Consider the following 26,385-nt stretch of genomic DNA (forward strand, 5'->3'; position numbering starts at 1 on the left):
GTTTATTGAGCTTAAAAGCACATGTTTACGGCTTTCAGGAGAATGCGTAGAGGGGCGTAGAGGTGATATTAATGTAGTGGTTACTTTTATGACCGCATTACATAAAACAGTTTTTTTTGTATGGCAGATAAGGTGTAGGGATGAGGTAGGGATACGGCAAAGAAAAACATGAAAGAAAAATTAACTTTTTTTACTATTTCTTTTTTGCACACATACGCACACACACACAGTCAATGGAAGAAATATTCTGCTCAGTCATGTGGATAGAAACAATCTTAAAATTCAACAGGGGGACGCATCTCTCCTCTGCCTCTCTCCTCTTCGTCTTCGTCTTCCTCACAGTCACAGCTCCAACCTCCCCCAGCTACACACACACACACACACACACACACACACACACACACACACACACACACACACACACACACACACACACACACACACACACACACACACACACACACACACACACACACACACACACACCTACACCTCCCCCAGCTCCTCTCCTGTCAGCATGTCATGTCATACAGGGCTGCAGCTTTCTTCACCTCCCTGTCACCTGCTGCAGAGTAGACCTCTCAACTCTCTCTCTCTTCATCCAGATCCCACAGTATTGTTCTCTCCTCTTCCTCCTCCACCTCTCTCACCTCCTCTCTCTTCCTTTATCCTCCCTGTCACACCTCCACCATCCTCCTCTTCCTCCTCCTCTTCCTCCCCTCTCACCTCTCTCACCTCCTCTCTCTTCCTTTATCCTCCCTGTCACACCTCCACCAGTGCTGCTCTCTCACCCTCTTCACCTCTCACCGCCCCCCCCTCTCTCTCTTCATTCAGAACCTCCCAGCTTGTCACCTCTCTCACCACCTCTCTCTTCATAGTGCTGCCTTCTCCTCCTCCTCCTCCTCACCTCTCACCTCTCTCTTCATCCAGAACCTCCCACAGTACTCCCTCCTCTTCCTCCTCCTCCTCCTCACCTCTCACCTCTCTCTTCCTTTGTCCTCCCTGTCACACCTCCACCAGTGCTGTTCTCTCATCCTCTTCACCTCTCTTACCTCCTCTCTCTTCATCCAGAACCTCCCACAGTACTCCTCCTCCCTCCTCCTCACCTCTCACCTCTCTCCTCAAACAGAACCTCCCACAGTGCTGCTCTCTCCTGCTCCTCACCTCTCCACCTCTCTCTTCTTCCAGAACTTCCCACAGTCCTCCTCTCTCCTCCTCATCTCCCGCCAAATTTCTTTCTTCATCGCTTCAATGCATTCCATCCACTCATCTCATCTCCTCTCCTCCATCCTCTCATCTCTTCTCCTCTCTTCCATCCTCTCATCTCATCTCCTCCTTCATATAATCTCCTCTCCTCTCCTCTCCTCTATCCTCTCATCTCCTCTCTTCCATCCTCTCATCTCTTCTCTTCCATCCTCTCATCTCCTCTATATCATCCTCTCATCTCCTCTCCTCTCCTCTCCTCTCCTCTCCTCCATCCTCTCATCTCCTCTCTTCTATCCTCTCATCTCCTCTCCTCTCTTCCATCCTCTCATCTCCTCTCTATCATCCTCTCATCTCCTCTCCTCTATCCTCCATCCTCTCCTCTCCTCTCCTCTCCTCTCTTCCATCCTCTCATCTCCTCTCTTCCATCCTCTCCTCTCCTCTCCTCTCTTCCATCCTCTCATCTCTTCTCTTCCATCCTCTCATCTCCTCTCTTCCATCCTCTCATCTCCTCTCTATCATCCTCTCATCTCCTCTCCTCTCTATCATCCTCTCATCACCTCTCTATCATCCTCTCATCTCCTCTCTTCCATCCTCTCATCTCCTCTCTTCCATCCTCTCTATCCTCTCATCTCCTCTCATCTCTTCTCCTCCATCCTCTCATCTCCTCTCTTCCATCCTCTCATCTCTTCTCCTCCATCCTCTCATCTCCTCTCTTCCATCCTCTCATCTCCTCTCTATCATATCATATCCTCTCCTCTCATCCATCCTCTCATCTCCTCTATGCTGTGAGCTTAAAGACCATCCAAGACCAGAAATCCACTCAGAGAGTGCAGATCTCTGCTAAGGAAGCTGTCTTGATAGAACATGTGACTATGTTACACCCTAACGCCTGTGATAGATGGGCGCTTCCAAAGCGGTAGAAGCGTGGCGTTCCATTATTTTTCATTGGGACGCGGCAGCGAGGCGAGGGGTGGTGACGTAGGGAAGCGAGGGTGGCGGGCGGTGGGCGAGCGAGGCGAGAAAGTTGAGCTTGGCTGAAAAATGTAGCGGCACCGCGAAGCGTTAACCAATGGGAGAGCTTTCAACGCCATGACGTCATGTGCGTCACCAGCAGTACTGGGATGTTTAAAAATGGAGGCTGTTTTGATTTCGGTGGTGTCAAATCTGCCGATCGTTTTTTACAGATGGTTTTAAAATAAATGACACTTGGGTTAAGGTGACCAATGTATTCGCTCCCGTTTCATCATTTTAATTGTACATAATGAGAGAGAGTGAGAGAGAGAGAGAGAGAGAGAGAGAGAGAGAGAGAGAGAGAGAAAGCAAGAGAGAGAGAGAGACAGAGCAAGAGAGAGAGAGAGAGAGAGAGAGAGAGAAAGCAAGAGAGAGAGACAGAGAGACAGAGAGAGCAAGAACGACAGAGAGCGAGAGAGAGAGAGAGAGCAAGAGAGAGAGAGAGAGAGAGAGAGTGCGCAGACACATTAGAAATATGCTGATGAATGAAAGCCTTGTAAAATATTTAGCCTGACCGCTTTATCTCATTAAATCGGAAATGTGTGTTTTTAACTCTGCTTTTAAAAAAAATCACTTGAGTGAATAATTAATTTGATGATTTAAGCTGCACCGTAGTATATCTATCAAAATGGAAGAAATCAAAATGGAAGAAATCATTCATTCAACGTAATTACTGAGGCTGATTCTCTCCCACTGCCTTGTGAAGTCATCACGTATGAAAGACAACAGACTGTAACAGACTTTCGTATAATATATAAGGAGAGGAGAGGAGAGGAGAGGAGAGCAGAGGAGAGCAGAGCAGAGAGCAAGAGAGGAGAGAAAAGGAGAGGAGAGGATAGGAGAGGAGAGGAGAGGAGAGGAGAGGAGAGGAGAGAAAAGGAGAGGAGAGGAGAGGGAGAGGGAGAGGGGGAGGGGGAGGGAGAGGAAGAGGGAGAAGGAGAGAGATAGGGAGAGAGATAGGGAGAGGGGGGAGGGAGAGGAAGAGGGAGAAGGAGAGAGAGAGGGAGAGAGAGAGGAGAGGAGAGGAGAGTGAAGTCATCAAGTATAAAAGCCAATCTCAAACCGTAACACATTATTTTACCCTCACGTTAATTAGCTTGTGATTATGAACATCTAAACTGTTTTCTTTTTTATCTTGTGTTGATTACGGCTCCAGCTCCTGCTCTCTAAAATAACTCATAAAAGAAGCTGCTGACAGTCTGCTCACGTCGCCGGCTTGCATCGCCCACCTCCCCGTCTTGCCATCTAATTTTGAGACATTTTAAAAAAGAACTGTTTACCGAGGATGGCATGCACTCAATCGATCTAATCAGGGAGGCACAATCTCACTGATTCAATTTAGGTGTGAGATAATTTACTGTCGTAGAGGGGAAACAATAGGTCATTCAGCACACCTCCCAATTAGCATATTTGTCTTGTCATGAGCTACGAGGAAAAGGGAGTTTTGATTGCAATTAGGAAGAATGATGAGATCTGCGGAAAAAAGACAAGTTGAAAAATTGTTAGAGCCATAATAGATAATTGTGAATAGTGAATAAGAATTTAATTTTGTACTGCATTATGTTTAGTTTTAATATTTAGACATATTTACTGCTGTTTAGTAATGTTATTTTCTTGTGATTAATATTGCTTAATTTTATTAAGATATGCATGACGTCACTTTTTGCTGTATTAAAACTGTTTTGCGTGACGAGGAAGGTCAGAGCGCAGCAGTCTTTGACCGAGACAAACTATCCAGAAAGCAACGAGACCACGCCATGTCGAGATGACACTGAGACCACGAGGCGTGACAATATGAAGAAGTTTTAAGTTTGATTTTATCCGTTTTATTTCTGTAATGTGACAATTTTCTTATATAAACAGTTTGAACTTTACACGGAGTCTCGCGTCATGGACTTAAGCTCAAAGAACTGGTCATAAAATAAGAATTGAAGAAACTGCACCTACAAAAATGATACGACGATACCACTAAAGGCTGGATCTATGAAGGTGATAAATCTGTCTCTCTCTCTCTATCTCTCTCTCTCTCTCTCTCTCTCTCTCTCTCTCTCTCTCTCTCTCTCTCTCTCTCCCTCTCTCTCTCTCTCTCCCCCTCTCTCCAGGTGGATCCCTATTTGCCGTATGAGTACACATGTGAGGGGATGCTGGAGAGGGTCCATGCTTACATTCAGCACCAGGTGGGTGGGGTGTGTGTGTGTGTGTGTGTGTGTGTGTGTGTGTGTGTGTGTGTGTGTGTGTGTGTGTGTGTGTGTGTGTGTGTGTGTGTGTGTGTGTGTGTGTGTGTGTGTGTGTGTGGAGAGGGTCCATGCTTGCATTCAGCACCAGGTGGGTGAGGACGTGGCGTGGAATAATATCATAATATAAGCTGTTATGTGTCACAATTGAGTGTGTCGTTAAAGACAGCCAGCCAGCACAGCTCATCTTCCTTCATCTGCCTCTCTGCTCATTCATGACTCTGTCTTTAGGCTAATATTGACTCTGATGTGGGTTAATATTGACTCTGATGTGGGTTAATATTGACTCTGATGTGGGTTAATATTGACTCTGATGTGGGTTAATATTGACTCTGATGTGGGTTAATATTGAATTTGTGGGTTAAAATTCCCTCTGTCTGTGGGTTAATATTGACTCTGATGTGGGTTAATTTTGACTCTGTCTTTAGGTTAATATTGACTTTGTGGGGTAGTATTGACTCGGATCTGGGTTATTATTGACTCTGATGTGGGTTAATATTGACTCTGATGTGGGTTACTATTGACTCTGATGTGGGTTAATAATATTGACTCTGATGTGGGTTAATATTGACTCTGTGGGTTAATATTGACTCTGATGTGGGTTAGTATTGACTCTGTGGGTTAGTATTGACTCTGATGTGGGTTACTATTGACTCTGTGGGTTAGTATTGACTCTGATGTGGGTTAGTATTGACTCTGTGGGTTAGTATTGACTCTGTGGGTTACTATTGACTCTGTGGGTTACTATTGACTCTGTGGGTTAGTATTGACTCTGTGGGTTAGTATTGACTCTGTGGGTTAGTATTGACTCTGATGTGGGTTAGTATTGACTCTGTGGGTTAGTATTGACTCTGATGTGGGTTAGTATTGACTCTGTGGGTTACTATTGACTCTGTGGGTTAGTATTGACTCTATATTGATTAGAGTCAATACTGATTATGACTAGGCCTTTTTTGCCCTTAGAAGAAAAAAAAACCTCAGGTACTGACAAGTCCAGGGTAGTGTGAGCATTACAACTGCATGTTGAAATTGACTGAAGTTATCCTTTAGTACTCATTATGATATTCAATAATATTCAATATTAGGTAGGTTAATATTCACTCTACTCATGTTGATGAGTTATGACTAGGCCTTTTTACCCTCAGCCGCAACCATTGATGACTTCCAAGAATTCCAAGATGTGAACTAGGAGTGCACGATATTAGAAAAATATGCGATGCACGATAACGCGTATGCACGATAATGCACGTATACCACGATATCGATATTACTAGCAATATTGAAAATACACATATATTTTCCCCTCTCTACTTGACATTCTAAAAACATGGCTAATATACAGCATCAACTTAAAATGTCAACCTTTTTAATATCTTTTTTAACCTTTTCGCCAAATTTGCTGTTATCAAAAATTTGAATTTTTTTTTTTAGGTATCTTAATTTAACCAACTTTTGCAATACATGTATTGCAAGCTGTGATATCGCGATAACAATACATGTATTGCAAGCTGTGATATCGCGATAACAATACATGTATTGCAAGCTGTGATATCGCGATAACAATACATGTATTGCAAGCTGTGATATCGCGATAACAATACATGTATTGCAAGCTGTGATATCGCGATAACAATACATGTATTGCAAGCTGTGATATCGCGATAACAATACATGTATTGCAAGCTGTGATATCGCGATAACAATACATGTATTGCAAGCTGTGATATCGCGATAACAATACATGTATTGCAAGCTGTGATATCGCGATAACAATACATGTATTGCAAGCTGTGATATCGCGATAACAATACATGTATTGCAAGCTGTGATATCGCGATAACAATACATGTATTGCAAGCTGTGATATCGCGATAACAATACATGTATTGCAAGCTGTGATATCGCGATAACAATACATGTATTGCAAGCTGTGATATCGCGATAACAATACATGTATTGCAAGCTGTGATATCGCGATAACAATACATGTATTGCAAGCTGTGATATCGCGATAACAATACATGTATTGCAAGCTGTGATATCGCGATAACAATACATGTATTGCAAGCTGTGATATCGCGATAACAATACATGTATTGCAAGCTGTGATATCGCGATAACAATACATGTATTGCAAGCTGTGATATCGCGATAACAATACATGTATTGCAAGCTGTGATATCGCGATAACAATACATGTATTGCAAGCTGTGATATCGCGATAACAATACGTGTATTGCAAGCCGTGATATCGCGATATCGATACGTGTATTGCAAGCCGTGATATCGCGATATCGATACGTGTATTGCAAGCCGTGATATCGCGATAACAATACATGTATTGCAAGCTGTGATATCGCGATAACAATACATGTATTGCAAGCTGTGATATCGCGATAACAATACATGTATTGCAAGCTGTGATATCGCGATAACAATACATGTATTGCAAGCTGTGATATCGCGATAACAATACATGTATTGCAAGCTGTGATATCGCGATAACAATACATGTATTGCAAGCTGTGATATCGCGATAACAATACATGTATTGCAAGCTGTGATATCGCGATAACAATACATGTATTGCAAGCTGTGATATCGCGATAACAATACATGTATTGCAAGCTGTGATATCGCGATTACAATACATGTATTGCAAGCTGTGATATCGCGATAACAATACATGTATTGCAAGCTGTGATATCGCGATAACAATACATGTATTGCAAGCTGTGATATCGCGATAACAATACATGTATTGCAAGCTGTGATATCGCGATAACAATACATGTATTGCAAGCTGTGATATCGCGATAACAATACATGTATTGCAAGCTGTGATATCGCGATAACAATACATGTATTGCAAGCTGTGATATCGCGATAACAATACATGTATTGCAAGCTGTGATATCGCGATAACAATACATGTATTGCAAGCTGTGATATCGCGATAACAATACATGTATTGCAAGCTGTGATATCGCGATAACAATACATGTATTGCAAGCTGTGATATCGCGATAACAATACATGTATTGCAAGCTGTGATATCGCGATAACAATACATGTATTGCAAGCTGTGATATCGCGATAACAATACATGTATTGCAAGCTGTGATATCGCGATAACAATACATGTATTGCAAGCTGTGATATCGCGATAACAATACATGTATTGCAAGCTGTGATATCGCGATAACAATACATGTATTGCAAGCTGTGATATCGCGATAACAATACATGTATTGCAAGCTGTGATATCGCGATAACAATACATGTATTGCAAGCTGTGATATCGCGATAACAATACATGTATTGCAAGCTGTGATATCGCGATAACAATACATGTATTGCAAGCTGTGATATCGCGATAACAATACATGTATTGCAAGCTGTGATATCGCGATAACAATACATGTATTGCAAGCTGTGATATCGCGATAACAATACATGTATTGCAAGCTGTGATATCGCGATAACAATACATGTATTGCAAGCTGTGATATCGCGATAACAATACATGTATTGCAAGCTGTGATATCGCGATAACAATACATGTATTGCAAGCTGTGATATCGCGATAACAATACATGTATTGCAAGCTGTGATATCGCGATAACAATACATGTATTGCAAGCTGTGATATCGCGATAACAATACATGTATTGCAAGCTGTGATATCGCGATAACAATACATGTATTGCAAGCTGTGATATCGCGATAACAATACATGTATTGCAAGCTGTGATGTCGCGATAACAATACATTTTCGATATATTGTGCAGCCCTAAGTATATTGATTGATTGATTGATTGCTTTATTGACAACACATCAGTTATCTTCTATTAGAAGCACTGTTCTTCCTGTGGTCAAAACAAATTCATACATTATTTTACATTTTTCTCTTTTCTTTTTACAAATAATACAAACCCCAACAGAAGACAAAAACACAAGACACACAAAACAAAACAAACTCAAAAGAGGAAATGAGAACCTATCACTCATGTGAACGTTGCTGTCTTTTCTTCCATCTTCTTCCAGGAGTTCTGCGGTCCTCCGGCTCCCTTCCCTCCTCAGGCCAATGGCTCCCAACAGGCTCCATGGCAGCAGGGGGGGGGGAGCCCCTTCGTAACGCTGCCCAACACCACGCTCCTCGGCTGGGCAGCCAACGCCAGCGCTGCCCCCTGCTGGCCCCCGCTGAGCGCGCTCCGGCTGCTGGTGTCGGAGGAGGGCCAGTCCTGTGTGGAGGCGTGTCGAGTGGCCGACCTGGTGTGTGAGGCGGCCTTCTTCCGCTTCGTCAATAACAAGGAGGCGCTCGTCAGGTACACACACACGCACACGCACACACACACACACACACACACACCAGTGTTAATTTCGTCAGCTTTTTTTGATTTAGTCTTAGTCTTAGTCACAATGACGAAAAACAATTTTAGTCTTAGTCATATTTTAGTCATTGGCTTCCCAATTTAGTCTTAGTCTTAGTCAAAATGACGAAAATCAATTTTAGTCATAGTCAAATTTTAGTCATTTTAGTCATTTTAGTCAACATTTCAAATTTTAGTCATTTTAGCCATTTTAGTCAACATTTCAAATTTTAGTCATTTTAGTCAATATTGTGGTGTAAAATTAATAACCTTCAATGGCTATCGTTATTTCAATACTAATATAGCCTATTGCAGCAAATATTCACCTTGTTACTTGGTCATTTTCCACCAAAACCCAAATCAGTCATTTCAACATCATAGAGCAAAAGAGCATCACACACACACACACACACACTTCCAGGTGCAAGCTTCTCTCTCTCTCTCTCTCTCTCTCTCTCTCTCTCTCTCCTCTCTCTCTCTCTCTCTCTCTCTCTCTCTGTCTCTCTCTCTCTCTCTCTCTCTCTCTCTCTCTCTCTCTCTCTCGTGCATTAGAAGCTGCTGCATAGGCTACTATTTGATTTTGAGTTTGATCCACGGAGGAAGCTACTGTTTCTTCACCTGACCGCGTGACAAAGCCTGCAGATTGCCGGCAGTGGGAAGACCAGACATCCCAAGTCTGCATGAAGTCCAAGAAGTCTCCCTGATAGTGGCTTCCCGATGACCACGAGTCAGATAAAATATTGCTGATGTTAGACTATGCAAGTTAGCGGTTTTTGTTTTCAATTGGCAATGCGAGCAGAGAACGATAATGACTCGTGCGGTATGCGTGGAGGCTTAAATAGATTGTGCGAGCACACTTCGTATGCCATGCAGAAGTCCAGGAAAAATAGTTAGGCAGGGGTACGCAGACTGGACGATAGAAAGGACATGCACATACAAATATTTAAACACGAATGCTGTTTTGTTTGTCGGGGGTGTCGAGGCTCGATAAGCATGACCCTGAAAAGAGTTTTTGGAACTTAGGAAGACGCTGCAGACGCATGGAGATGCTGTCGACTTCCTCGGGTCTTTTAGCGTTGCTCTCGACGAGAAACAAGTTCAAATCTCAAAGTTTCAAATCTCAACAGTTTTAAACTCCTCAGCGATCGCCCATCCATTGATTCTTTTCAAAACTAGGCTACAGTAGCCGTGCCTCTGTTTAGACAGGCCAACTTTCCCCTGCTGGCTGCGCGCTCCCGCGGTGACTGATTTAAATCAATTCACAAATCCGACCTTCATGATTTGCTTGCGAACTGCCTACACATTTGGTTAAACAACAAATATAGCAAACATTACAAAAAAAGAACAAACAACGAACGACGCCGGGTTAAGACAGCCTAAGTGAAAAGGAGAATAGTGGGAAGCTCGAGGAGGTTTAGAATGACAGTATCAGAGGAGGATTGGCGCAACTGTCATTACTGCAGAAACACGTCTTCGTCATGGACAAGAGGGTTGTTGAAGATGTTTTCAAAATTAACACTTCCCTCAACGTCGGCTATTTTCTCTCTTTCTCTGGGAATGTTTTAGGACCTAAACTCAACTTAATGGACTCACTGAACTACTAGGCTACAGAACTACTGACTGAGCCGCCAGCTGCCAGCAGAGACAAGCCAGGCAACACAGCGTGAGCGCGCAATCACCTATGAAGTTCAAGACACTTAGGCCTATATTACAATTACAAATTACAAATTAATTATAAATAATTACATTTTTTAATGTCCATTCGTCCATGGCTTGTAAATTTCGTCTCGTCTTAGTCTCCTTGACGAATTTTTTTTTAAATTTTCGTCATATTTTTATTAGCTGGAGGCATTTTTTATTTCGTCATCGTCTCGTCATCGTCAAGGGAAAAAGGGGCGTTGTCGAAATATTTTCGTCATCGTCGTGGATGACGAAATTAACACTGACACATACACACACACACACACACACACACACACACACACACTTTGTCAACAACAAGAAGGCGCTCGCCAGGTACACACACACACACACACACACACAGATGCACGCACGCACACACACAGACACACACTGGACACAGGACAGACATCACGACACAGATACACAGGCACACACACACACACACACACACAGATGCGCGCACGCATGTACACACACACACACACACACACCAAAGAAATTCAAACACATATGTAGCACAGTCGCGCGCCATTTTCTTATCTCTGTCCACCATATTGTACACATACACGTACAGTAGGCTGAAATCCACACATAGGCTGAAAACTGAAACTCTACCACAAGTACAAGCACAGTTGCACAAAGTTACTTTCACGCACGCGCGCACACACGTATGCACGTATGCACACACACACACACACACACACACACACACACACACACACACACACACACACACACACACGACTGAGCCTTCTGACCTTTTGCCATTTGTCATTCACATCAGCAGTCTACAGTGTGTGTGTGTGTGTGTGTGTGTGTGTGTGTGTGTGTCTGTGTCTGTGTCTGTGTCTGTGTTTGTGTGTGTGAGACAGAGACAGAGAGAGAGAGATGGGGTGTTTGGAGACACAGTGTCACAGAAAAGCCTGTCAGCACTAGCTGTGTCATTGATAGTGACAGCTCTGGTGTCACTGCAGCAATCTGATGGCATGTCGTCTTCCACCCTCCCTCTTTATCTCTCATGTTTTCTTTTGAACTTCCTATTTTTCCACTTTTAACTTCTGTCTTGTCACTATTTTTCATTATATCATCACACATTTTTTGTCAGTTTTCTTTAAGCAAGAGCGATTGTAGATAGATATTTAGTAAGACTTTCTGCACAGCGTTTGATCCCACATGAATTAAAGCACAAGAATAGTGCATGTGTTGTGTATGTGAGGGGGAATGCTGTATATGGCTCAATGGTTAGAGCCTTTATATCAGAGGGTTGCAGGTCAAATCCCAGCCCTACCTGCACCTTGATCCATGGCTGAACCCCACATTGCTCCAGGGATTGTAACCAATACCCTGTACGTGAATCACTGTAAGTCGCTTTGGATAAAAAGTGTCAGCTAAGTGTAATGAGAGAGAGAGAGAGTAGAGAGAGAAAAGAGAGTAGAGAGAGAGAAAAGAGAGTAGAGAGAGAGAAAAGAGAGTAGAGAGAGAGAGAGTAGAGAGAGAGAGGGAGTAGAGAGAGAGAGGGAGTAGAGAGAGAGAGGGAGTAGAGAGAGAAAAGAGAGAGAGAGAGTAGAGAGAGAGAGAGTAGAGAGAGAGAGCGTAGAGAGAGAGAGAGAGTAGAGAGAGAAAAGAGAGTAGAGAGAGAGAAAAGAGAGTAGAGAGAGAGAGAGTAGAGAGAGAAAAGAGAGTAGAGAGAGAGAAAAGAGAGAAGAGAGAGAGAAAAGAGAGTAGAGAGAGAAAAGAGAGTAGAGAGAGAGAGAGAGTAGAGAGAGAGAGTAGAGAGAGAGAGAGAGTAGAGAGAGAAAAGAGAGTAGAGAGAGAGAGAGGGAGTAGAGAGAGAGGAGAGAGTAGAGAGAGATGGGGTGTTTGAGACACATTGTAGAGAGAGAGAGTAGAGAGAGAGCGAGAGTAGAGAGAGAGAGATGGGGTGTTTGAGACACATTGTCACAGAAAAGCCTGTCAGCACTGGCTGTAGAGAGAGAGATGAGGTGCTTGCCTGTCAGCACTGGCTGTGTCATTGATAGTGAGCTTTAGGTTCACTGCAGTCTGATGGCATCTCGTCTTCCACCGTCCCTCTTTATCGCTGATGTTTTCTTGTCATTTTCCTTTTGAACTTCCTATTTTTCCACTTTTATCTTCTGGCTTGTCACTATTTTCAATATCATCACACATTTTTGTCAGTTTTCTTTAAGCAAGAGCGATTGTAGATAGATATTTAGTAAGACTTCCCACACAGTGTTTGATCCCACATGAATTAAAGGACAAGAATTAGAGATGCACCGAAATGAAAATTTGTGGCCGAAACCGGTACCGAATAATAATTAATCACTTGGCCGAATACCGAAACCGAAACCGAATATTACAATTCAGTCAAAAGTTATCAAAAGTTTCACTATTTTTAAATATTGCTTAAAGGGACACTGTGTGAGATTTTTAGTTGTTCATTTCCAGAATTCATGCTGCCCACTCACTAATGTTACCTTTTTCATGAATACTTACCACCACCATCAAATTCTAAGTATTCGTTATGACTGGAAAATGTGCACTTTTCATACATGAAAAGGGGGATCTTCTCCATGGTCCGCCATTTTGAATTTCCTAAAATAGCCATTTTAGCTGCAAAAATGACTGTAATTGGACCACACTAGTTAATATTTGTTTATTACTTAGTAAACTTTCATGTAAAGATCAAATTTGGCAATAGGGAGCCTAGTTTCAATGAGCAGCATAGTTGCAGTACCTTTTTTGACCATTTCCTGCACAGTGTCCCTTTAAATCTACGGCTTACAATAAATGTTTAGACGTGTTTTGGAATGAAAATAAATGTGTATTTGAAGTCTTCAAATGTTAGAGTAGAACTGGAATTAGTTAATTAATTCCTTCATTCGGCCGCTCAATTGGCTTTCGGACGAAAACCGAAAGTGTCTTTTTTTGTATTTTCAGCCGAATATTTTCTGCGGCTGAATTTTCGGTGCACCTCTAACAAGAATAGTGCCTGTATAGTGTATGTGTGGGGGAAGTGTAATGACAAATAAGTTTTGGTCTGATGCATGTGGAGAAGCCAACTGCTCTGTCTTGACAGCTCATGGTGGTTGCAAGATACAACATACCTGAGCTGACATACTAAACTTTTTGCCTCCTCCCCCATCCCCTCCTACTCCCCTCCTTCTCTCCTCCTCCTCATCTCCTCCTCCTCATCTCCTCCTCCTCCTTCTCTCCTCCTCCTCATCTCCTCCTCCCCTCCCCTCCCCCTCTCATCCCTCCCCTTCCCCCTCATCTCCTCCCAGGCTGGAGGTGCAGTGCGAGGCGGTGGAGTCGGAGGTGAACCACGTCTTCCCGGCGTTCTCGGTGCCGCGGCGCGAGTGCGGACTCCAGAAGGATCCACTTCTCTTTAGCTGCGCGGGTCGCAGCCCCAAGTACCGACGAGTCTGCCCCTGCAGAGACTACCGCCGGGGACAGGTGGCGCTGTGCAGAGACTGCTTATGACCTCCCTACAGCCAGGGGGCGCTGTGGAGAGACTGCTTGTGATGAAGAGAGAGGAGAGGAGAGTGGAAACCTCCCTACAGCTAGGTGGCGCTGTGCAGAGACTGCTTATGATGAAGAGAGAGGAGAGGAGAGTGGAAACCTCCCTACAGCCAGGGGGCGCTGTACAGAGTGGAAACCTCCCTACATCCAGGGGGCACTGTGTTGAGACTGCTTATGATGCGGCCAATCACCTCTCTGGAACCCTCAGCAGCCTCCTCCTTCCCACCAATCACAGCCGGCAGCAAGAGGTCACGACGAGAGATGTTTGGGGTGAAAGAGGTCACGACGAGAGATGACGAGAGTTGTTTGAGGTGACAGCAGTCGGCAAGAGATCACGACGAGAGTTGTTTGGGGTGAAAGAGGTCACGACGAGAGTTGTTTGGGGTGAAAGCCGCTCAATGCTGACGCGCTGATTGGACGTTCTACTGGAGTTAGTGAACAACTATGCCTTGTGATTATTGGTTGGCTAGTTGGCTTCAGCCCCGTAAATAGTGCGTTGCTAAGTGATAATAGCAATGTGCTGACCAACTGCAAGGATGTTTCCCTTTTTGGCGTTTTGGCGTTGCATTGATCATCCCGAAGCGAAGGAGCCTGTAGTCAGCCAGTCTTGGCCGCCCCTCACGGAGAAAAACGGACAGGGGAACGCAGCAAGATGGATATCTATTTCTCTCCCATTCTCCTGTGGCTTCTCTCTGTAGTGCCAAAGGTCCGGTATGAGTTAGCAAGCTAGCTGTGTAGCCCTATGTGGCACTATGAGATTTGGTACGAGTTAGCGAGCTAGCGGTGTAGCCCTATGTGGCACTATGAGATTTGGTATGAGTTAGCGAGCTAGCTGAGTAACCGTATGTGGCACTATGAGATTTGGTACGAGTTAGCGAGCTAGCTGAGTACCCGTATGTGGCACTATGAGATTTGGTACGAGTTAGCGAGCTAGATGTTCAAGCACTCCATGAAGTTGCAGCACTGCTTTAAGGCCTGACTTTGGTTCTTGATCTCTCCCCCCACCCCCAATACTCACACAGACACATAGGGCTCGTTCGTGATAAGGCAGTGCTGTGCTAACCGAGCAGAACGCACAATGCAACATTATGATGCATTCTGGTTAGAAAATTCTAACCAGAATGCATTGAAATGGCAAAGTTTGCATGTGCGCTGCTCAGTAAAAGCAGCACTGTGCCATCACGAGCGAGCTTATAAGTGCAAAAGCAGACAGGCCACTCACTTACCTAGAAAGAAAATAATGGCAATAAACGGATGCCATCAACCTGAACATGAAATATCTCATTACAAACAGCACAGATTACATTTTTTTTTTAATTATTATTGTAAATCCAAACCTGGGGTCCGTTTCTCGATTCTTGTCTTTGCTAACCGTCTTAAGTTGGTCTTGAGTTGGTCGTAAGTTGCTCTTGAGTTGGTCTTAAGTTGGTCTTAAGTTGGTCTTCAGTTGGTCTTTAGACGCAAGACCAACTTAAGAACAACTTAAGAACAACTTAAGACCAACTCAAGACCTTGGTTACAACGTTGGTCTTAAGAACGAACAAAATGGCTAAAGTCGTTAGCAAAGGCACTGTCGAGAAACGACCCCCTGATCTCTACAATATACAGTTTAGCTTTACTGCAAACGTCCAAAATGTCAAATGTCAAAAAGTCAGTTTCTCCAAACAAATGACTTATCTATAGGCCCAACCCCTCTTCCCCTACCATGGCAACACGCTGTATAGACCCAACCCCTTCAGCTACCATGGCAACACGCTGCTGCAGCATCATGACAGTCAGAAGGGAGGCAGTGTTGCCAGATTGGGCTTCTTGGGACGGCCGTCTGCGGGTAAAAACGGGGAAAAAAATCTCCCATTTGGCGTTTTTTCTGCAGTTTAATGCCCTTAAAAATCAATGCAATTTGTTGAGATTGGGCGAAATTTAGCGCCGCGCTTGGCGTTTTTTGAGCACCTTTTTAGGGCGGGATTTGATCAGACATATCTGGCAACATTGAAGGGAGGTCTACCAATGGATCCCTGCATCAATAGGCTCGTTCGTGATGAAGCAGTGCTGCTTTTGCTAAGCAGCGAGCATGCGCACTTTGCCAGTTTGATGCATTGAGGTAATCTAAAGTGTGCATGCCTACTGCCTAGCAAAAGCAGCACTGCTTCGTCACGAACGAGCCCATTATCAGGCCCATTACCAGGAGCTGATGGGAAATGCAGACAGCACATCAGCAAAGAGGAATTCCTGAACCTTTGTATCTGATTTGCTCTGACTGTCACTGGACTGATGACTAGACTCAGAGCAATCGTGCTGTTCAAAATCTGACAAAAAAATGTGATGAGAGATTATTTTTCAATAAGTGATGGTTTGAACTGTGGAAAAGCCTACAGCAAAATTTCTATGAATCCATTTGTGTTGTTACAGGACAATAAAATCAACAACATGTAACAAAATTATGGAATAATGTTATCTGTACTCTTATCTTTTCACTGCCCAAGGTGTGTTCCCACTTGTTGATGTTTGGTTGAAGTTTGGTAGACTGATTATCATCGACTTTCAAATCTCTTCAAGACTTGGTCTGACCAAGAGCATAACAATTAACATTTCCCAAACAGCATTGACCTGACTAGTAGCAACGCTGAAGCTGTTGCATCTGTAGGAGGGCACGGCCTGGCTAGTGGTTTGGTTCATGAGTATCATTTTAGGTGTACAAAAAGAACATTCTGGATTACTGGATTGTATGACTTCGGTGATCCGTTTGTGCGGACTTTTGTGAAACCTGGAAGATGACAGGTATACTGCTTCTAAAAGTGGCCAATGCATCATATCTGTGCTAGCTAATGCTAAAATTACCCATTGGGTTTCGTTGTATGTGTGCAAACAGCAAGTCAATTCACTCTAACGCATTTTGATAGACGTTATTATGAGCTTCATAAAAGGCTAAACTTTTGCTCGCTGCCTTGCACTTTTATTGAAAACAACTTTATGCAACCCGCATGGAAATTTCTCGCGGCTTTTCCCTTGGCCTCAATAAGATGGGACAAGTTGCCAAACTGGCCGGAATTCTCCTTTAAGGCTCTCGGTTCTGTCATAGCAATGTTGTTATGATGTACTTGAGTATTTTCATCAAATTGTAAAGAGGCCCATCGGCAACTCCATCTGCACTAAGAGGCTACCATGAAAGATGCTTGTATACTTACACTTTATCAATATGAAGTATGTAAACACACTGGCACTAGCGGTGTAGTGTATTTTTTTGAAGTGGGTATACTGTATAATGTATATTCAAGCATTTTTTGAAGTGGGTATACTGTATATATTTATGCCTTCTACGTAGAGTACACCACTGCCCTAACTTTGGTCACTTTGACCCAACCTAAATGCAAAGCCTTTGCTGAAGCTGTATATTTGCAATAATATTTGTTTGTTTCAGTTATTTTCAGGAAGCTAGAGGTTGTAAACAAGAATAAAAGTACAAAATGAAATACAGGAAATACAGGCGGCCTGCCAGTGGCAAGACCACAGGAGACTTCTCGCTTCAGCTCGGCTCAGAAAGGAGACAAATTATTGTCATTATTTATTCATTCAAAGCGGTCTGCAGCCAGGGTAACTTTTAAAACTTTGATGATGGGAACCACCATCATCATCGCAGGTCATCTTGTTTTCCGGTTGAGCAGATCAAAACGCCAATTCAGCATAAGGTGAGTCAAGGACAAAGCCATGAGAAACTGATAGCTTATTTCCTTTGGCCAGGGACAACTTTTTTTTATTTATATGTGCCGTTTGCTTCTGCTTCTTGGAGATTAAAGATCACAAGGCACAAGAATGGCAGGTAATAACTTCTTTCCCAGGCTCCGGAGGTTAGATGGAGTGGAGTGGTGTGACTCACCAAACGTACTTGCAGCAGGAACAAGTGCGGTGAGACCAGAGAGCCGTGTCACAGCGTGATGTGTCCTTTAACTCCAGGGCAATGTCACCGTATAGTCCCGCTGAGTGGAACAGGCACTAAAAAAGAATATTCACCACAAATTCTCCCAGATGTGCCAAAGAACACTTAATCCTGTGATGTGACTGTCAAGGTCCTGTCAAGGATCCAACAGAGAAGGAGAGATGATTGAGTGGACCGAAATAAAATGTGACACCTCTACTTCCGAAATAGTCTTTTGGCTCTTAATGAGTTTAATGTCACTTTGTCCTCCGTGAACATTGCAGCTGTTTAACCACCCACTGAGAAATGTGCTAGATGCAGTGTTGCCAGGTTGGGCGGGTGCCCGCCCAATTGGGCTACTTGGGATGAGTGTCGGCGGGCAAAAACTGGAAAAATTGGCCATTTGGCCCCTTTAACTCTTTACCCATTGATGGCTAAAGCACATGCAAAAACACCCAACCCCTTTTTGGGAAAAGGTGCCCTATAAAAATCGAAATATCTCAGCCTCCTAATGCACATAAGAACATGAAATAAGTTGCATTTAAAAGCTAAGACATTGAAGACTCTTATTTTGCTAATACCTTGTTTTTATGTTTACAATGCATGGACTGGAGTGTGAAAAGAGCACTTCAGTGGAAATGTGATTGGTGAGCAGCCTAATCAGGAGGAAGAGTGATTGGTGAGCAGCCTATCGGGAGGAAGAGTGATTGGTGAGCAGCCTATCGGGAGGAAGAGTGATTGGTGAGCAGCCTATCGGGAGGAAGAGTGATTGGTGAGCAGCCTAATCAAGAGGAAGAGTGATTGGTGAGCAGCCTATCGGAGGAAGAGTGATCAGTGATGAGGAGCACAGTAATGAGGAGAAATGCACAGAGATAAGAAAATGAAACCACAAGACTTCTTATTATACAGATTTCCATTCCAACTCTCCTCTTCATAGTAAGACCAGAGATGTTCCAAATGGATTAACCCTATCCAGACTGGGGGGGGGTAAAAGTGCCCGCACCAACTTTGATGTTGTATAATTCCTTAACGACTTAAGCTATGACTACGAAACTTGGTGACTTTTCCTGAAATTTAGTTGGCTACAGTTTAGTACCAAAAGATTATGTTTATAATTTTTGCCGTTGCCATGGCAACGATTTTCTGACAGGTATGTCTGACCGAAAATCACTGATCTAAGTGTAATTATTGTTCCTTTTTCATATTTTTTTGTTATTTCCATTAGCATCAGACAGCTTTGTGAGCATTAAAGTGGTCTGAAGCATATAATCATTAAAATTTAAGTGCATTTCCTAAATTTGATGGAAAATACATTATGGCGAGATTTTGGGCATTATAATCAGATGGTGTCATAATGACGTAATAATACCAGATAATGACACAAAAATGATGTCATTCATAGATGTCCATATATAGATCATCTCCCCAAAGTTTGGTGGTCATACCGCATTCTGTTTATGAGTTATGAAGGGGGGGGGATCAAAAGAGCCCCCCCCCCAGGCCTAGGAATGCCAAAAAAGCCAAGTCTGAATAGGGCTAAAGAATCTTTGGTAAGTCTTCTTATTATACTGATTTCCATTCCTCTCCTCTTCATAGTCACCCATGCACTCTCCTCTTTTCCCCTCCCACACTTCCTCAATGCCTCCTCTCCCTTTTCTTCCCCTTGTCTCTCCTGTTCTCCTCTCCTCTCCTCATCCTCTCATCTCCTCTCCTCTCCTCTCCTCTCCTCCCTCTGTTTGTTTTTCTTTACTCACTCGTGTCTTTGCTTTCCGCTCTTGCAGCTCTTTCATCTGTTCCTTGGAGACCAATTTCTTCCATCGCTCCGAATGTCATTGTTTACACTGCAGAGCTTTCAGCTTGTGTGTTTGTGATTTTGTTTGCTGTGCGCTTTGCTGTTGCTCTTGTTGCTATTTGTGGTATTCATTAATTACTGTCTGAGCATCTTGGGTAGCACACAGTCACCCGACCCCTCCCATCACCTGCAGAGGCAAATGTGGTACCTTTGCCGAGTAGAAGGAGTCTGCATACAATTTATTCCTTACTGCATTCATCATCCTACTCCTGGTTTTTAATGATGTTGTGATGGGAAGTTTCTCTCTTTCTGTTTCTCTGAATTTAGGCCACATGTTTATATTAGTTAAAGAAACATCTTAATGAAACAACATGTTTTTACGGTTACATTTTGCCACTCACCGCAAGTCGAGACGCAGCAGTGCCTGAGAGGTATAGTACAGTATATGGCTACCGCTAAGGCTGCACGATCATGGAAAAAATCATAATCACGATTATTTTGGTCAAAATCGTAATTACGACTATTAATCACGATTATTGATTTTTTTGCTGATTTTTTTGAAAATCATAACAAGATGAAATATAATCAAGAATTAATTATATAAGGGATGAGCAAAATAAAACGAATTGTATTAATTATGTAAAGGCAATAGCATGAAACTTGGGTGGACAGATTTCAGGCCAGAAACACCAGCCTGTCAGTATTTTCTGGCTTCAAGGACGCTCTCAAAGGTAGGTCACTTGCCACTATTAAATCCCGATTAAAAACACGACTTCGATTTCACAATTTGATCATGATTTTCGATTACTCTCAATTAATTGTGCAGCCCTAGTGACCGCTAATGTTGAAATGAACTGTGGAAAATAACAGTAGGCACCTGTGCCCTTCGTTTGTTCCTTATTTCCTGCCCACTGTGAGTGCTCATGTGGTAATCATCCGTCCGAGTAGCACAATGGCATGGAGACATTTACAGTGTTGTCATGCGAGATATTTTGAATACACATCTGCCTGGCATACTGGGTTGAGGTGTCAAAAGTAAATGTAAAATAAAATAAAAGAAACACAGCTTCCTTCCAACACAGGTAACTTATCTGAGTAACCAGTAGACCCGTGCACTTGTCTTACGATCAGCTAACTCTGCACTGGTTGGATCAAGTTTGTGGTGGGTCCTTGTTAGGTTTTTAGTGTTTTTCAGTAACAACACAGTCTATCTATCTCATTAGGTACAATGGTGTAAATGGTGTAACAGCTATGTAATGCCATCTGCTAGTGTTGTAATTACACCACAAAGGTACTTTTACTTTTACTTTTGACACCTCTGATACTGGGACGGATTTAGATGGGAAAACGTGATAATGGCAGTTCTTTCTATTAAAAATACAGACACATAATTTAGCTGTCTGTGGAAGCAGTAGGAGTCGAGACAATGGAATCTTTTATTCACACCACATCAGCATTTGCTTTTTAGAAAATAAAACATTTAAATTCCAGTTGTTATTTCACAATCAAATACTCTGATCAGATCAATGATCAATGAGTTCATATCAGTGTTCTCACCTGTTGTGGAAAATGTGCAAGTTTTCCTACACTGGTTTACTTTTGAAATTCGGATTACCTTACGCCCTAAATATATTGTAGATATTGTAAATATGCTTGGGCAATATCATCCTAATAGATGTCTTAGGTCTTCAGAATCTCCTCTACTGGTTGTGCCTAGGGTCAGGTCTAAACAGGGTGAAATGGCATTTAGTCATTATGCTGCAAAATGCTGGAACCAACTTCCTGTCCAAATTAGACCTGGCACAACAGTATTTTGTTTCAAAAGCAAATTAAAAACAGCTTTATTCTCATCTGCCTCTGGTGATGGTTCGTTATTATTTTTTGATTAATTGATTGATTATTTGATGTGATACTGCAACAGACATTCTGGATTCCCACTGGCATCCTCCTAAAAGGTTTACTGAGGATACTGCACCGTGGTGAGAGGCTACATTTCCTCATGGTACTGTGCAGGGCTTGACACTGGCACCTGCCAACTGGCCAAATAATGGTAAAACTTGGCTGTGGTGGGAACAAGTTCAGTGTCAATTTGGCAGGTAGCTTATTCTATGGTATGACACATCAGAACCACTAGCCACAGTGGCCGGCAAGCGAAAAAGTTAATGTCAAGCCCTGGTGCTGTGGTGAGAGGCTACATTTCCTTATCCTGTCTTGGCTATCCACTTTTTTGTGGGTATCAGTATCAACCTCACAGGCCCTTAGAGAGTGAAGAGAGCAGGAGAGGGGAAGGTGGAGGAGGAGGGGAAGGTGGAGGAGGAGGAGGAGAGGGGAAGGTGGAGGAGGAGGAGAGGGGGGTATGTCTTCAATAATGCATGAGTAATCAGAGCGGGTAGCCAGGGCATATATCGACTCAGCAGCAGCAGAAATGTCTGGCCTGAATTAATAAAGTGGAGTAAATAAGACAAATTCTCAAATATTTAAAGAGGAAATCATTCTGATGAGAGAGTCTCCCAGGGGACCAGTGCGGTGTCCTCTCTGTATTCATCGTGTCCTGTCTGTTGTTCCCTTTTTGTCCCTTATTAATCCTCTCTGTCTGTATTTCTCTTCTCCCTCTCTGTCTTTGGGCTTTAGGTTCAATGTGGAGAATCACTGCATATATTTCCCTCTCGATGTTTTCAGAAAGTTGTCCCACCACCACTTTATTTATTCATGTGAATGTGGACGCCAACAAATAAGAAATCGATAACTCAGGAGCTCTCTTCTTTTCAAATGTGGAGAGGTCTCTTGAGGCAGACGGGCAGCGCTCTCTTCTTTTCAAATTTGGAGACAGAGTTAGGATTATAGGGGATGTCTCTTGATAGCCGAGCCGTGCCCTCCTTGTGACACAACAACTTCGGCGTTGCTACCAGTCAGGTCAAGAGCAATGCAAGTACTTTCTGAGTTCCTCCCACTTTGTTGGGGAAGCAAACAGTCATTAGCAAACCAAAGGAGGCCATTCGGGAAATGCTGTTTGGCAAATGTTCATTGTTATGCTCTTGGTTGATTGAAAGTCTGTCGAAGATAATCAGGCTAGTCTCTTGAGGTAAAATGAGAGGTCTCTTGACTGGTAGATTGGCATCATGCAAAGGCGTACAGTATTTATTTCACTCAAGTGTATTCCGCGTTGAAGTGTGACACCTTTGCGAGTGAAGTCGTGGTCCTCAACGTCGCGAGAAAACACTTTTTGTCACGTGACGAGGTTAGCGCAGTTTTCCCGTCTTGTCTGTGAATCTCTGTTGCTAACTGAAAATGCTCTGCTGTGCCCTGACCAAAACCATGCCGGTCATTAAAGGGACACTGTGTGAGATTTTTAGTTGTTTATTTCCAGAATTCATGCTGCTCATTCACTAATGTTACCTTTTTCATGAATACTTGCCACCAGCATCAAATTCTAAGTATTCATTATGACTGGAAAAATTACACTTTTCATACACGAAAAGGGGGATCTTCTCCATGGTCCGCCATTTTGAATTTCCAAAAATAGCCTTTTTTAGCTGCAAAAATGACTGTACTTGGACCATACTAGAAATGGTATGGGGATGGGGAAGCACCCTGATGGTGATAGATGTGTGACAGTCAGTCTCCACTCTCCCCTCTGAGCTGCTGATGTCTGTATCAAACTTGAACCCTAAAACCCTCCATCACTCACACAACCAACACAACCAGGAAGAGAAAGGGGAAGAGAAATATCGCATAAGAGAGATGGAGAGAAAGAGAATGATGGAAAGAACAGGAAAGCAATGAAAGAGTTGGAGAGAATTTTGAAGACAGAAAGGGGAAGCGAAAGAAGAAAGAGGAATAGATAAAAGAGAGATAGAGTGATGAGAGAGACGGCGCCATTATCACAGTTGTAACAGAGAGAGTAGAGAGAGAGAGGTTCCATTGGCCCATTGTTTCCTGGTTCTATTATGGCCCCCCTTAGGCAGACCTAAGGACTGTTCTATTCATTGTAGGAGCATTATGACACGCCCCTTTAGGCAGACCGGAACCTGGTCGCGTTAGGTGCCCATAGAAACCTATTATGTTGGCATATCTCTATAGAATATCTCTGGTTGTAATGCAGAACTGATGGGTGTCCTGATCGGGGGAAACAGCAAGAGCACACAAAGACTAATTTGGACATCAGGGCTTCATGCAGATGCATAGGCCTACATTGCCAGGTGTTAGAGACTTGGCTCTTCACCAAATCACCAGTAAACAGACTCCAATATAAAAAGCCAGGTGTTTCACTTACTGTTACACTGTTTTTAGATGCATCCTAGCATCTCTATGAGGGGGTATATCCCTCTGTCTGTCTGTCTGTCTGTCTGTCTGAAACACATTCTTTAAATTGTGATTCCCTCCTCTGTTCACAAGGCAGCAGAGTTAGGGCCCCTCTGCATTGACGGACGCATCTTTGCCTGACGGACTTGTTCACCTACTGTTAGTGCTACATAAAACAATAGGGATGGTATTGAATTGTTATTCATTACTAGAACAGACCACCTTTACCTTAAAGTGATACTGTTAACATTGAGTCCTATGAGACCAGTTAGCCGCCAGCTGGTCTCATAGGACTCAATGTTAACTGCTAGCTTGGAGGTAAAATTTGCACTGCCATTCCCAGAGAACGGTTGAAAGTACAAGAGAACGGCAAAACCCTATTATCTAACTCAAGGGGAGGTGTAAAATACGTTTATTTCCAAAAATGGGACAGTACCACTTTAAGATAGATTACGTGGAAACGGAAATCATTGACCTTCATCTCCTTTAGCAACCTGAGCTTTATCACACTTGCTATGCCATGGACTGTGAAATGTGCTGCTTGCTTGGAAACCAAACCAGGGTGTTTATTTAGGAGAGAACAACAGCTCGTCCCAGTCCCCAAAAACACTTACGAGCGGCTACATCCCTTGCACTGTGCCAGCTAGTTTTGTGTGTCATTACCTCTGGCACTGCTTTGAAATATTTACAGCATCAGTGTGGAGTTCTGGGAAATAAACTTGAAGGTAATTATAAGGGAGTGAGCAATCGGTGGTTATTTTGGGGCTGTGAGTTAGAAGCCTCTCCTGAGTACCTCTGGGATTCTGGAGAGAGAAAGATACACGAGCAAGAAGGAGAGGGGAGGGGAGAGAGAGAGTGAAAAAGAATGCTTAGTCAAGGGAGAGCCAGAGAACAAACAAAACAAAAGAGTGAAGTCTGGAGAGAGAGAGATACAGGGAGGCAGAGGAAGACAGAAGTGTTGATCATCAGCCAGACAGGAAATATTTGCTTTGCAGCCCGTCGTCAGCCACAGAGACACCACTAGAGCCGCAGGAGATACAGTAGCAAGCAAATAAACTCTCAGCCCTTTGAGGCCTATAGCAACCAGGTGACATTAGCCCTTTGAGGCCTACAGCAGCCCAGGTGACATTAGCCCTTTGAGGCCTACAGCAGCCCAGGTGACATTAGCCCTTTGAGGCCTACAGCAGCCCAGGTGACATTAGCCCTTTGAGGCCTACAGCAGCCCAGGTGACATTAGCCCTTTGAGGCCTACAGCAGCCCAGGTGACATCTTAATTACAGCTCTTTTCTCTTCTCCCCAGTGGCCACCTTTGTCATGAGTGCCTCTTGCTCACATGTGTGATGTGTTAAATGCAGGTTGCAGTTTTGCTGTGTGTGCATTGAGAGCTGTGTTATTAGAAGGAGAAATAGCAGGAATTGACAAAATAAAAATTGCTTGGACCTGGATTGTTTTGTTGTATAGAAGAGAAAGTTTGCAGCACATATTTGTTTGTCAGATGGGAAAAGTCCAAACATCTTCATTGACACACAGCTCCTCAACAGCATGTTCTCTCGTCTGTACAGGTCTCGTTGAATATACGATGCTACACAGTAGTGGTCTTGTTGAACATACGTCGTGCTGAGTGTGGGGTGATGTAGCTGTAGTGGGCTCCCCGTGGAGACATGAGAGTGTTACGTGAAGATTAATCACGTTAATCTGGCCGTTCTGCTGCGCTTGCTTGTGCTTCCTCTCACTTCTGCTTAGACGACATCCTGACTCCGCTCCCCTCATCTCATCTCATCTCCCGTGTTGTACTAATGACGAGCTGATGCTTTTCATCACATCTGTTTTCCCCTCAACTGCCCTTCAGTTCATACGGCAAGGTAAAGTTAAGAAAAATAGCCGTTTCATTTGAAAACACAAACCAACCCACATCGCGACACCATTGTTGTGTGAACCCATAGACGAGCTTCTACAAATAACGTCACCAGGAAGCATGTGATGAGAGTGGATGTTTGTGATGTGAAACAATATGGTTTCAGATTATTTTCAATAAACAAAATAAAAAGTTCTGGTTAATTATACTAGTACTCATACAAATTATCGGGCATGCCGCATGATTAAATATACTGTATGTGTGACCTCCATTAATGAATCTCAAATTTTATTCTGATGTCGACTGCAGACCCCAACTCCAGGAGGGAACAGGAGGAACATTATCATGTGCTCTTCTGTAAATGTCTTCACCAGGAATCCCAAAAGTGTACGTTTATCAAGGGTAGCCTACATGTCAGAAAATGATTTTAAACAACAGAAGGGCAGCCCTACTAACTCACTGTAGTTTTGTGTAGTCGATGTATGTGACCGAAAAAA

At 43.2% G+C, this 26,385-nt stretch overlaps 1 protein-coding gene across 1 annotated transcript in view; it reads left to right on the forward strand.

The window, feature by feature from the left end:
- LOC134446315 (alpha-1,6-mannosylglycoprotein 6-beta-N-acetylglucosaminyltransferase B-like) overlaps window positions 1-15,360 on the forward strand; it is a 207,429-nt gene extending 192,069 nt beyond the window's left edge. The window contains exons 15-17 of the mRNA XM_063195667.1: window positions 4,320-4,394; window positions 8,499-8,779; window positions 13,789-15,360. Coding sequence (XP_063051737.1) covers window positions 4,320-4,394; window positions 8,499-8,779; window positions 13,789-13,987 — 555 coding nt within the window. The 3' untranslated portion in view covers window positions 13,988-15,360. The remainder of the gene's footprint in view (window positions 1-4,319; window positions 4,395-8,498; window positions 8,780-13,788) is intronic.
- Window positions 15,361-26,385: the final 11,025 nt, after the last annotated feature.

This window comes from Engraulis encrasicolus, chromosome 1 (genome assembly GCF_034702125.1).
Source record: "Engraulis encrasicolus isolate BLACKSEA-1 chromosome 1, IST_EnEncr_1.0, whole genome shotgun sequence".
Taxonomy (NCBI): Eukaryota; Metazoa; Chordata; class Actinopteri; order Clupeiformes; family Engraulidae; genus Engraulis; species Engraulis encrasicolus.